Below are 12,971 nucleotides of genomic sequence, written 5' to 3'. Positions count from 1 at the left end.
CATCATAATACAGCGCCCACCTTGTTTTTACAGTATAAACTTTGATAGGAAGAAAACCTGTATTATAGCTATCTACAGAGTAGCTAAGATGAATTCGTCATTCTTGCCTAAATAGCCTCTTCTCCGCCTCCACCGTGCCATAGTGACCATAACTGAAAGCAGCATCCGAATCAGACTTCCATCTCAAGGAAGAAGCGCCGAAGCTACCATGTGTTTCAGGCTGCATTACTAGCTCCTTCATTCTCAACGTCTCAGGGCTGTCTTCCCCCTCACAAATCACCCTGGCTTTATATGATTCCTCAGCGAATGTGGTAGCCCCACCGACAGCTCCGTGCTCAACACAAATCTTGAAGGCTTCGTCATAGAGCCGGGCGCTGTGCGGTGCGACGCAGTCACCGTATTCCTCCTGCAGAGTATGAAGTTGTGATAAGCAGGCGTTTAGGTTGGCTTCTGGACGGTATATCATAGTAAAGATGTTTTTAATGTCAAAACCAAGCTGTTGGATTAGCTCTCGACGATAATCGCTAGCTTGGAGTTGCGATGGGGGCAAAGAGCATAGAGAGCATGCGCAGTCGAAACCAAAAGCCTTTTTGAGCATAGGCCTTCTCTCATTAGATGGGCCTCCTTCGCAATAGGAGATAGTAATCTCCTCTCCAGCCTTGATCTGTCGGATGGCATGAATGGTTTCGTGACCTGCCTTGTTGTTCCAGTTTTGGTGTGAGTTCGGCAGACAACTATGGTTGATGAGGCATATCGTGGGATAGACACCGCCCACAATCGAGCCTGGCCCACAGGGAAGGGCATTTGTTCTGATGATTCCGCTGAGAGGGTCTGGGCCGGGAAAGTTGTTGTGAAGGGACAGAAACTGCCGTTGCGCTGACTTGGACAAGTCCTTCAGCCTCGGCGCTGCAGTTGCCTCCAAATCCCCTGGGGTCGTAGTGCTAGCCACGAGAAGTGGCTTTTCGCAAAGAATACGGGTTCCAGCAGGAATATCAACTTTGGCGATAAGGCCTCTGCCCTTTCCAGGTATATCCCTGACTTTGAAAAGGGGCTCAACGATGGATCTCGGGGGATCAGGCTGAGAGAAGATCATTTAGAACAGGAAGGACATATGCTTGGAACTTTAACGTACCTGTTCGTAGAGGATAATGGAGTCATTAACTTCCTTCTCAGAATAGTAACCGAATTCATTCTCTTGTTCTCGCCACGCCCGAATACGAAAATCAAAAAATTCGCGGGCAATGACAATCAACAGGTCGATGTATATTTCCGCGCTGAACAAATCGTCATTCGGTTTAGTACCGAAGCGCAGAAACTTGTGGCCTTCGAGAGGAAGGAGGAGCTGTTCCCCGGCTTCAAATCTGATGTAGTTGGGCGTGAACTCGACTTCATAGTCACCATCGTAAACACACATGACGCGTTCTATGAACTCATCCCACCTACGTTGGTCCTCAGCCCTGGAGGAGAGGCGAGGGACCATATCGAATCCAGACGGGCCCCGGCACATTGCGAAAACGGATACCAAATCTGGTCATGTACTGGTACTGATTTCGCGATATGACTAGCTAGCAGTGAAATGTCAGATCCCGGAGTAAAAGATCTGACTTTTAGATCAAACAGAAGTCTTAACAGAGAAGGAAAGGTAAGAGGCTATCTTGATGCCTGTTGATGGGCGAGACAGGCTCAGTGCTATCATCTATGGTATGTAATTCTGTCTCAATTCAAGACCTGCCTTATGGTCTAAATGACGAATAGGTGTATTTAATCAGAGCCAATACACAAATGAGACAAGAGACAGCACGTCTTTTTCTTTGCTAAGTCGATTGTTGGGCTGTCTAGTGATCCTTATTGGGTTGCATAAACGCAGGAGGATGACCATGTGAGTTAGAGGTCGGTTATTCACACTGAGATATGGTAAAAAGATTAAATGTTCAGTCATGGACAGATGAGTTGATAAGTGTAAGAAAATACAGGAAGTCCATAGGAGATTTTATAGTTAAGTTGCAATAATTCACCCAACATGCTGCCTATCCTGCCTAACTGGCCTGTTTGCCATCATCTTGGTGTTTGTCCAATTCGGCATAAAGACTAAGTTGTAAGTTGGATGTGTTATTTGAAGTTGACTTATGGCTGAGAGATGAAATCACGGTGAGTTTGGTCCAATTGATGGACAATCTTGTGGCTTGTTTGCAGCACAATCTCACAGATCAAAGTTGCTCACTCTAGCTGTGATTCTGTTTGTGGTTGCAATCAATATATGAAGGAAAAGTGATTTGCTTCATGATAGACAATTGAATTGTAAACAGACGCAGACTATCCTGATTCTGTCCAAGTCGCAAACGCACAAACAAAACAGAGTAGCTCCGAAATCTCTGTTATGCAGACAAATACTAACAACTAAGCTTATCGACAATAAAGTATTTCCAAGCATGATCTTTTGATAAAGAAACATTCGATTCGGGCCTTAATGAAGATTTTATCGCGATATGTCACAAGCGATTGGCCACAAAAGGTTTGGTCATTTGGCTAGGACGCCCTTTGTCTTGTCAAGGGCGGATATAACGCCCGGGTTTAGTCGAGCCGGCTGCTTCGCACATCACGCTTCTCTCTTTTTTTCTCTTAGGCGCACTCGGAGCTGAATTGACTTTTCTAACAGTGGCAGACTTTTTTAAGCCTCCCTTCTAGAACAATTCTAGACTAGAAATGCCGCCGTCGTGCAGATATTTTTCTCTAGCTCCAACACATGCATGTGACGCGATGCTTCACAAACCTCCGACCTTTCAAGGCCGTGTTAGCCCACCATGTTTAATCCCTATTATCAATGCCTCACAAGAAAACAAGTTTGGCTTTAGATAGCACGGACATGAGTTACCCAACTATTACACCAAAGCTCAAAGTCACGTAAAAATAATCCCGAGGGGAACCGCATCTAAGAAACTCTACGCGCGCCTCGGCCGCCGCCGGCCAAATTCGCATCACGTAAAAGTTACCACTTAAAACTCCACCGCGCGGGATCGTCTTGTGTAATGGAATCCTCGCTATCAACTGCTTTTACGTACAACTTCTGCTGGTGGATTGTTACCCCAGCGTGGAGAAGAGGAGATTCCCCAGACCTTGGCGGCCTTTTAAATCTGTATCTCTGCTTGCTTTTCTTTTCTTCTGAAGGGCAGAGTTGACAGCTCTGACTTGTTCTTTATTCATCATTATTGTTGCTCTTGTTGTTATATCATTTGGACTAGGGGCTGAGACTTCATCATGGATACCATTACACCACAGACCGCGTCCAAGAACGCGACCAACAAAGACTCTACCCTTGATCCGGATCAGATCGCTCGCATCGACCATACCTACGACCAAGCCGTCGGCACAGTAACCGACTTCGAGAAACAGAAAACCGCTGAAGGAGAAGCTCGCTTCCGTCGTCTAGGATGGAAGCGACTCGCTGTCATCCTCATCGTTGAGGCCATTGGCCTTGGGACGTTCAGTCTTCCAGGTGCCTTTGCGACCCTCGGCATCGTCGCGGGTGTCTTCTGCTGTATTGCCTTGGGCTTTATGGCTATATACACCGCTTGGATCATCGGAAAGATTAAAGTCTTGTACCCTTCGATTAAACACTATGGAGACATTGGTGGCTTGCTCATGGGCAGGTTTGGCGAGGAGTTGTTTGGCGCTATGTATGTGCTGCAACTCATCCTCATCACGGCCTCTTTCGTCCTCACTGGCAGCATCGCCCTGAACATCTTGGCCGATGATAAAGTTTGCGGTCTTATCTTTAGCGCTGTGTCGGGCTTCATGCTCTTCATCCTAGCTATAATGCCTTCGTTTGCCGAGGCCGCTATCTTGGGTTACATCGACCTGGTCTGCATCATGACAGCCATTGGTATTGCAGTCATTGCATCAGGTGTGAATGCTTCCAACCAGCCCGGTGGTATTGGCGCTTCCGATTGGTCTGCTTGGCCTGACCCTGATGCTTCTTTCAAGGACGGCATGGTGGCTATCTGCAACATCATCTTTGCTTATTGCTTTGCCATGTACATGACTCCTTTCATGGATGAGATGCATACACCAGAGGACTTTATGAAGTCTGTCTGGACTCTTGGAGGTGTCGAGATCTTTATCTACACCCTCAGCGGTTCGCTTATCTATGTCTTCGTTGGCAAGGATGTGGCCAGTCCCGCTCTTCAGTCTTTACCTGGTATTCTACCAAAAGTGGCCTTTGGCGTAGCTCTCCCCATGATCTTCATCTCGGGTGCCATTGGCAATACCGTCACAGCCAAATATGTTCATCTGAGATTCTACAAAAACTCGATCGTTCGGTTTGTCAATACGCCCAAGGGTTGGGTTACTTGGCTTCTCACTCTGGCTGGCATTACAATCATCTCTTGGGTTCTCGGCGAGGCAATTCCCTTCTTCAACGATCTTCTCTCACTCAGCTCCGCCCTTTTCGTGTCCGGATTTATTCTGTATTTCCCAGCAGTTATGTGGTACAAGCTTATTTGCAGAGGCAAGTGGTATGCTAGAGAGAATATTCTTCATGCTGTCGCTTGCATTTTTACCTTTCTCTTCGGCCTTTTGGTTCTCATTGGAGGAACATATGCCACAGCTCTGGATATCGTAAGTCTTCTGTCTATTTTACTCAGGATTTCTGACTGACGCGTACTGCAGCAACATCATTATGAGATCGGAGCTTTCCGTACACCATTTTCGTGCGAGGCTTAAGAGGTTGCTGTGAAGTTAAGGTGTAAATTATAGAAATCTATTCGGGATAACTTCTCTCTTTCGTATACGTGTACAATATGTTAAGCGAATGGAATCATGTAACAAGAAATGGGGCCCAAGTTTACTATACCCAATAGATTGGTTCTGATCACACTCTCTTTCAATGTACCGAACATCGTCACTCGCGAGTCTTTTGGCACCGAACATCAGATATCAGTCATATGAAAGTCTGGGGCCGAAGCTAGGCGTGAGTGCTGATCGACCTTGCCAGATTTGCCTGTACAGCTGTCAAGGGTCAACACTTGTTCGCTTACGGAGTACGGAGTACACGGAGGGAATTTGATGATAACACGTAGTCTCGTCGCCCATGTAATTGGTCAACGGTGATCTACGAAGCCTTGCACCGTTTGGGAAACAACAAGCGACACCTTCCATTGGCTGAGAGTGATACTGGGCGGGATGATCTTAGTTTATTAGTGCCAATATCATGACTACATACGGTCCACAATGTTCTTAAAGCCGCAATAGACTCCTGAGTGACGATACCAGATAGTTATAAGTTGGATGATCGGTATATATGGTCCGAAGTCAACGCGGGATTAACGCGACCCTTCCCCCACGAATTGTTGCGCTACGACATTCAAAGTCCTCATCATGGATAACCCCTGAACCTAGCGAACCCCACGCATTGTTCAATTTGAAGCCTGTCGCTGACAGCTTCAGAACTCAATATCCCCAAGACCCGTATCCTAGGTCCTGATATCGCTTTTGTAGCCTCTTTTTGAACCTCTCCTTTGCCATCTTTTCTTCCTCGGTGTCCTCCTCTTCTTCTTCTTCCTCCTCATCGCTATACCGATCCGCGCATTTTCCGTACATGACATCAAGATACTCGTCCGCATATTCGTATCCCAAGCACAGTGGGCAGATAGCGTCGTGGCCGCAACTTCCATGCGATAGTACTGCCCCACAGAAAAAGCTGGCTCTGTCTCGTGCATCATACAGATATATGTCCAAAGACCGGCCGTTAATACACAAATTGCAGAATCCATACTCGAGTCGCGCAATTATATCCGGGACCTCGATGTTGTGAAAGAGGAAATCCCCCTGGAAGCGCAGATGAGAAACTGGGATCCTGTATGCATTTTCCAGAGCAGTCTTGGTGATTTTGAAAAAGGGTTCGATATCTTTTTCCACTCGATCTTTCTCAGGGTCGATCTCGTACGAAGGATCCTTGAGGCATTTTTCATAAACCTCGACGTGATCACCACTCTCGAGCTCTCCACAGTCCTTCCACTCTTCAAGAACGTTGCAGATCAAAGTAGGCTCGATCGTGCTACCGTTCGTAGACTTCTCAGTTATTTCGATGCCATAGACTAGCTTGTAGGTGTTCTTATTGATACGGATCTCTGCCAGATTTAGGATCTCCAACCATAGTTCGGTCGGAAGGGTTTTGTTGCTTTGCTTTGCTGTGATGTGCTCAGGTCCGTGAGAAAGGATGTTGCGAAGGTAGCTTACGCCCCAACAGCCAACATTGAAAATGAGAATCGAGTTGAGCCTCACAAGGCTTTCGAGGTCCTTAGATTCAACCGCCTTCATTATGAGCAGATGTTTAGAGGTGGGGTGCAGACGCGGTTGTTTTTGTTCAAGGTCGATTATTCCTTAAAGAACGTGAAAGGATTAAAGAGGAAGAGGACGATAAGTCAGCCACGTCTTGACTTTATAGGCAGAGATTGTCATCAAACTATATTTTGAGTTATTTGTGTTGCGAATACTTTTTCATTAAGGTTCAGTGACGATCTATGCTTTCATATTATGGTTACCTTACTCTTTGGAGATAAGTACCAAGCCACATAGCCGAAATCAGAACAGCACGCCTTATACTTCTCGAGAGGGTACCCTGGAGTTTAATCCTACTTCTTAAACCCTTGGCGGTGAATAGCAGATCTCGGCAATAGTTGTAGAGCGCAAACAACAAGTCTAGGTCCTGATACAAATGTCGTACGCCGTGCCACGATGCCTATTGAGTCGGCGTGACTTTCATAAGAGTGTTATTTTGAGTTGATAGTCCCCACAGCTGATGGCTCACATCACGCGCCTCACACACGAGTCGGCGTGAAGAACTGACAAATCGTGTACCAAGGTTGTAGCACATTAGCAGTAGCGTGAGATAGTGGTACAAGCTATTGGGTCGTAACTTGAAAATGATAGGTTACACTTTCAAAAGTATAAGGGGGGAATCATGTTATTGGTTGGAAGATTGCCTGTAAGGCAACAAGAAATCAACGTTTTCACAGAGTTTTTAGGCTGCCAAAGAGCGATCAAATAACATTAGTTTCTTTGTTATCAAAAGACAATTATTACTGAGGTTTCAGGATACAGTGACTGGCGTAAGGTTAGGATTTTAAAAGAGGCTTCAGTCCCCATGGCACAAAGGTAAAAGGACACCACGAAAGTTTCCTTCCATATGTCCCTACCTAATACAGGGCTAAAGATGTCCAAAGAATGTCTAGTAATATATAATTAAGGTCAAAGTCCTCCGACCAAGTGTCGCAGTTTTATTCTTTGCTGTATCATAAATGTGGGAAAAGACCTTACTGGCATCCTTGAAGGAATAGTAAACTCCATAACCCAGACTGGCATGCTGTCGATCTGGTTACTTACTAATCTATTCATATATCCCACCGAATATTGTTCGTTAATTTTTGATCCCAAGATAGCTTAACCTTATCCCACCTCAGCTTTGCCGAGGTTACATGAAATCGTATCCCAAAGCGCAATCTCATCCGCAGAGTTTCACAATTTTTTAGCGAGTTATTCCCACCCAAAAACCACATATAACATTCAGGCAGAATACTATAACCCCCTTGAAACACCCGCCAGCCACCCTAGTAAAACACGTTTCCATATTTCTACAAGCAGATTATTTTTCAGCCAACCGAATCACAGCAGATAAGGAATCAAAACACAAACGAAACTACAAACCGTCCGATGCCAAGAGCTGCCACGCCGGTAAGGTCGGATCGAACTGTGAGAGAAGTGTTTCTAGACTCTGGCGTCTAAATGCATGTCATTCACCTCTGAGAAGTTATTGGTGGGATTATCATTCGATGTATGGTCGGAAATAGCCGAATAGGGCGTGACAGGCGGCTGTGGCTTTTTCGCCAAAATAACCATTTTCGAGAAGCTTAAAACAATGACATGCTCGTGTATTGACTATGAAACGCGTGAAACTGACTCGAGTCGTTCCCTTCGGCCGTAATGGCCTTATGGCCCGACCCTGACATTGATAGGTGCGCTTACTTCGCTTCGCCGTTCTGTATTAACAGGTTGACCGTGTCTTCAGGAATGCCCTTGATGACGTCTTTCAGAGACATGGTTACAATAAAGTTGCATAGTTCTGATGCCTTGCTATCCTTGAGGCCCAAGAGATAAGCCGCGAGGCCAGTGACGTGTGGTGTTGCGGTCGATGTGTGCCTGACTCGAGCTTGACACCTCCTTTGATCCAGGTACTCTTGATATCAACGTCAGGGGCAAACACGTCAACAGAAACACCGCAATTGGAGAGTGAGGCTCGTATCGTTCTGGGCGGTTGCTCCTTGGCGAAACGTGGGATGCGTCCGTGTCCTCGTTGCCAGCTGCGACAGCGAGAAAATAACCCGATTTGACGATGTATCGAGCAGCTGCGTTAATAGAGGGTGAAGAGGCAGCACTAAGAGACATGTTGACCGCAATGCCCTTGGTAACTTCCGAGTAGCAGCATCCTCAACGATGAAATCCATGCCAGCGAGAATTCCCGATCTGCGGCGAATTATTTTCAGTAAAACTCACATGCTTCCCAAAAGATGAATAAACTCACGTCTGACCCGCTGTATACTCATTTAGGACCTTGACAGCGAAGAGCTGCGTCTACTTTGCGACACCATACGTTTTAGACCCAATGGTGCCCGCAATATGAGTCCCATGACCATTAGCATCCAAATCAGCGTTATCAACAAAGTACTGCACGAATCTGGCGCGACCCTCGAATTCCTGTTCTTTGGGTTAGCTTGTTTCAATTTACCGCCTTGCATAAAAAGGTACTGACAGGGTGATCGACTTCAATGCCTGTGTCGAGAACATAAGTGCATGTGCCTTCACTGGCACTTTCGTCATAGGTGAAAGTTGTATGATCCTTGCCTCGTAGTTTGTTGGAAATACGGGCTAGACCCCAGGGTGCGTTTTTCTGGGTTGATGCTCCATATATGGTGGAGACCTTCTCGATGAAATCGACGTTGGGATCATTGAGTAGATCTTTCAGCTAGGATTTGGTGAGGCTAGCTGAGAAACTGTTGAAAAGATTGAGGAGGTGTAGTCAGTATTAGAGGCAATTCTTGCAACTGTGCTCGCGACGGCTCCACGAGGGACAATCGGAGGAGCAGCCATGGCGGCCTCATCCAAGGAGAAAATAGCAAGGAAGTGCATAGTGACAATGTGCATCAAGTTGTTCCAGAGAAGGTTGATACGGTTAACTGAGGAGCTCTTTGGTTTCTCATAATCATTGATACATTGGTCCAAAGGATTAGAGCCATGATTATTACCTAAAGGCGATTTACAATCAGATGGAAGAAAGAAATACTGTAACTCTTTGGGTGACGCGGCAGCATAACCCTATTTTTGCTGTAGTTCTTTCTTTTCATGGAGATCTTCATAGTTGTGTCTACAGCAGGATCAAGAGAGTTTAGGCAGGAAGAAGATACTACTGTGTTTGATGTTTGAAAAATAGAAATCTCAGTCTATCGTTGACTTACGATGACGGTGAAGTATTGTGGTAGCAATGCAGCTGTTGATTCTATACTGAAATGGTTGCTGCTGACGTCTCGCCCTGCGCCACGACGGACCAGAGTAAACCCTGAAAGGGATCCAGGTATCCTAGTATAATACACCAAATAGATGTTCTTACTTTCAAATTGCAGTAAAGGATCAGTGATATTGTTTTTCAATGTGCTGATGGTGGATAATCATTCAGAATACCCTACGTACGCAAGAAATTTACGCTATAGGGATCCATAATTCCAGGCTCCGCTTATCAGCGCGATAACACCAACAAGCGCTATTAATGTGATCAATAGCCCAGAAAGTGAGTAAAAGCCCCGAAATTTGGAAAATCTTCATCCCTCTGGGCTTCTATTATTCCTTGGTACTGAGATTATAATTACGAAAGGCTGAAGGATCGGTCACGCAAGCCTTGAGAGGCGCTGCTTGATGATCTCGTGTTAAGTCGAGTTGGCGATGCGAGTCAGCCAATGAGAGTTGAGACGGAATACCGCCGGCCAGTCACCCAAAGTCTAAAATTAAACTCGCGCGAAACTTCGGCCGAAATGGTTGCTGGCGGACTTATCAAGACTTGAAGACACATCCTATGCTTCTCGATTTCCAGCAACCTCTTTTGAGAGACCCACTGAGCTTTTGAGTCAAATCAGCATTGCTTTCCGCATACCAAAAGCTGAAGTCGTATGATAATTCGGATTAATGCAGAGGGCCGATATTCCGGCACTGATTTAAGCTTATGTTGCAACCTTATCTGTTCTGGCTAAATGCCGCCATCTCAGATGAGCCCAAGAGTCCTGAATGAGAGATTAATCACATCTGATTTCCTCTATATTTTCTTGTTAGATGGTTCTGTTAGTTAGTAATACTTTACATGCTCAACAACACGGAGTCTGTCCTAAAGCGGTTACTAAAGCCATCAATGCTCCTTATTTTGCGGCTCCGCAGACCACAAACCTTAACTGCTACGGTGCTACCTTGACTGTATCGAACTACGCGCGCCCATCGGCGAGCAAAACACGTAGACTTGACTTGGCTGCGACCAGCACTGTCGAGAGGACTGAAGAAGTGTGTGAGGGCCAAGAGACGGAGGATTCATACGAGTTGAATTTCGGGTGGTTATCAATCTCGATGTAAGCAAATTTCCGGTATTTGGTCCCAGCTGAAAATGCATGCCAATATCTCTGCGTTTTAAACCAGCCCCTCACGAAACACCACTCAAGATTACATCGTTACCTTCGGTTCCTGCATTAACAAAAAGTCTATTGCCAAGTGATATGATCATCATTCGATTATCATCGGAAATACAAGTGCTTTGAGACAATATATCCGCCCGTTCCCAGCAGTAAATCTTAACAATGCAGCATATGCCCCCCCAAACAGTCCGTCTATAGTAACCTTGTTAAGAATTCGATGAAACATGTGTCGCCTTTGAAGCGAGCAAGAACCCACTCAGGTCGGCCCGCTTACACGACCCTGGGCGTTTAAACGTGCCCCCTTCACACAAACTCCACTTTGTTTTTGATACAGGGGCCGTAGCAGAAACCCTCGCCAGCGAACCTGACATTAAAATATCAACAGTTTTTCGGATGCGAAAAATGTATATATACTCGTACGACTTACGACGGAGTGACTTTTGTTTGCCTTGTCATCATCAGCTTCAGCTTCTACAGCAAAAGTCTTCTCTTCTAGGTCCTGGTGATCGTTTTTTTCTTTCTTCTTCTCTTCTCAACTTTACTATTCTTTGTGCCGGCACATTTTTTTTCTAAACTTATCTTTTGACTGTCAAGATGCATTCCTTCAAGAGCATTCTCTTTCCTTTCCTCTTTGCTTTGGCTCATGGGCACTCTGTCATTCTCAATGCCCAAGGTCTCGACACTTCCCCTGCTAGTGTAGGATTCCAAGGTAAGCATGATACTCCGAGTTAATGATTAGATAGAGACTAATCAGATCATCAGTTGATCCCGAGATCGCCCGCAACTGTATCACTATCAATCCTTGCCAACAGGATGCCACTATCATTCGTGATGCAGAGATCACTGCCAACATCGTCAACCAGTGTGGCCGCACTGAGCTGTCCGGTAACATCGATGTCGGAGAGAACACTGAGAACGCCATTTCTGCTGGAAAGGTTACTCAGGTTGAGGCTGGTGGTGAGCTCACCGTTACCATTCATCAGGTCAACGCCGATGGTGCTGGCCCATACGTTTGTGATCTCGATGAGAGCAGCAACACCAACACCAACATTCAGGTATGTCCTTTGCTGAAACATAACAGATAAACATGATCTAACAAGAGGTTCAGAACTTGACCGTTACAAATAACGTTCCAGGATCAAACGGTCTCTCTCAGGTCAAGACTCAGGCTTTCAACATCACCGTCAAGATGCCTGATGACCTCAACTGCTTTGGAGGTAAGCACATTCAAGTTTCATAACAAGTCAATGATGTCTAACACAAATAGCTTCCACTGGTAACATCTGCACCGTCCGATGCCGCAACAATGCCCTCGCTGGACCCTTCGGTGGCTGCTTCGCCGTCCAACAGGCCGACACCGACAAGAAGACCAACACTCCTCAGAACATCAAGACTACTCAGCAACTCCAGGCTATCAACGCTCAGGTCCTCCAGAACCAGAAGGACTTCCCTGATTCCGTCAAGGCCAATGAGAACGCCACCAACGACGAGGCTGAGCAGAACAAGGCTGCCGTTGATGCTCTTCTTGGAAACACTGTCGTCACTTCGGCTTTTGCTACTGAGACACCCTCTGTTGCTCTTGGGCGACCTCCTGCGGCTACCCAGACAGGCGATGCAGGTAACGGCAACAACAACGATAAAAACAATGGCGGAAATAACGGCGGTAGCGGCAACAACAATGGAGGTAACAATGGGGGTAACAACGGGGGTAACAACGGGGGTAACAACGGGGGTAACAATGGCGGTAACGGACAAGGCCAAGGAAACGGCCAAGGTCAGGGCAACGGTAACGGCCAGGGTAACGGACAAGGCAATGGTGGTCAAGGCGGCCAGAACGGCGGTAACAACCAGGGAGGTAACGGCGGTAACCAGGGTGGCCGCGGAGGCCAAGGCCGAGGACAATTCGGCGGTGGTGGCTTTGGCGGATTCGGAGGAAACGCCAAGCGAGCTGCTTCCAAGCTCCGATGGGCCAAGCGATTCTTCGCTCAAGAAGATACCTTCTGATTGAAGCTTGCGTGAGTGAATAAAGGAAAAGAATACTGGGATACTGGGAAGTGGATGATGGGATAAATGTAGGATCAGGGGAGAGATAGATAATAAAGATGATGTACCAAAAAAAAAAATGAGCTTGGCTGATTATCCCAAGAAACGATTACAGACTGCAACAACGAATTGTTTCTTTATTGAAATCCGTCTTGATAACCTTTGACGTACGACCTCCTGACTTGCACAGAAGTATGCAACCCATTA

General features: G+C 46.3%; 5 protein-coding genes across 5 annotated transcripts; 2 read left to right on the top strand and 3 right to left on the bottom strand.

Moving 5' to 3' along the window:
* Positions 1–97: 97 nt before the first annotated feature.
* On the bottom strand, positions 98–1,507 carry FTJAE_933 (SET domain protein; the record flags this gene model as incomplete). Its single annotated transcript, XM_037356240.1, has 2 exons — positions 98–1,078; positions 1,133–1,507. 2 exons carry the CDS (start codon positions 1,505–1,507, stop codon positions 98–100), a joined length of 1,356 nt encoding a protein of 451 aa, XP_037211963.1.
* A 1,748-nt stretch (positions 1,508–3,255) lies between these two features.
* FTJAE_932 (n amino acid transport system) lies at positions 3,256–4,719 on the top strand (the record flags this gene model as incomplete). The annotated part of the gene is made up of 2 exons (XM_037356229.1): positions 3,256–4,614; positions 4,666–4,719. 2 exons carry the CDS (start codon positions 3,256–3,258, stop codon positions 4,717–4,719), a joined length of 1,413 nt encoding a protein of 470 aa, XP_037211962.1.
* A 726-nt stretch (positions 4,720–5,445) lies between these two features.
* Positions 5,446–6,315, bottom strand: FTJAE_931 (cuticle-degrading protease; the record flags this gene model as incomplete). Its single annotated transcript, XM_037356218.1, has 1 exon — positions 5,446–6,315. The coding sequence occupies one exon, from the start codon at positions 6,313–6,315 to the stop codon at positions 5,446–5,448; it is 870 nt and encodes a 289-aa protein (XP_037211961.1).
* A 1,700-nt stretch (positions 6,316–8,015) lies between these two features.
* Positions 8,016–9,180, bottom strand: FTJAE_930 (serine protease precursor; the record flags this gene model as incomplete). The annotated part of the gene is made up of 6 exons (XM_037356207.1): positions 8,016–8,214; positions 8,264–8,454; positions 8,576–8,585; positions 8,645–8,748; positions 8,804–9,016; positions 9,097–9,180. 6 exons carry the CDS (start codon positions 9,178–9,180, stop codon positions 8,016–8,018), a joined length of 801 nt encoding a protein of 266 aa, XP_037211960.1.
* Positions 9,181–11,315: 2,135 nt separating this feature from the next.
* On the top strand, positions 11,316–12,725 carry FTJAE_929 (gEgh 16; the record flags this gene model as incomplete). The annotated part of the gene is made up of 4 exons (XM_037356195.1): positions 11,316–11,430; positions 11,484–11,776; positions 11,830–11,938; positions 11,989–12,725. The coding sequence occupies 4 exons, from the start codon at positions 11,316–11,318 to the stop codon at positions 12,723–12,725; spliced, it is 1,254 nt and encodes a 417-aa protein (XP_037211959.1).
* Between the last annotated feature and the right edge of the window lie 246 nt (positions 12,726–12,971).

Source organism: Fusarium tjaetaba (assembly GCF_013396195.1).
Source record: "Fusarium tjaetaba strain NRRL 66243 chromosome Unknown NRRL66243_c0000021, whole genome shotgun sequence".
Lineage (NCBI taxonomy): Eukaryota > Fungi > Ascomycota > Sordariomycetes > Hypocreales > Nectriaceae > Fusarium > Fusarium tjaetaba.
Note: the sequence above shows the minus strand (reverse complement) of the source record. Positions and strands in the feature narration are given on the sequence as shown.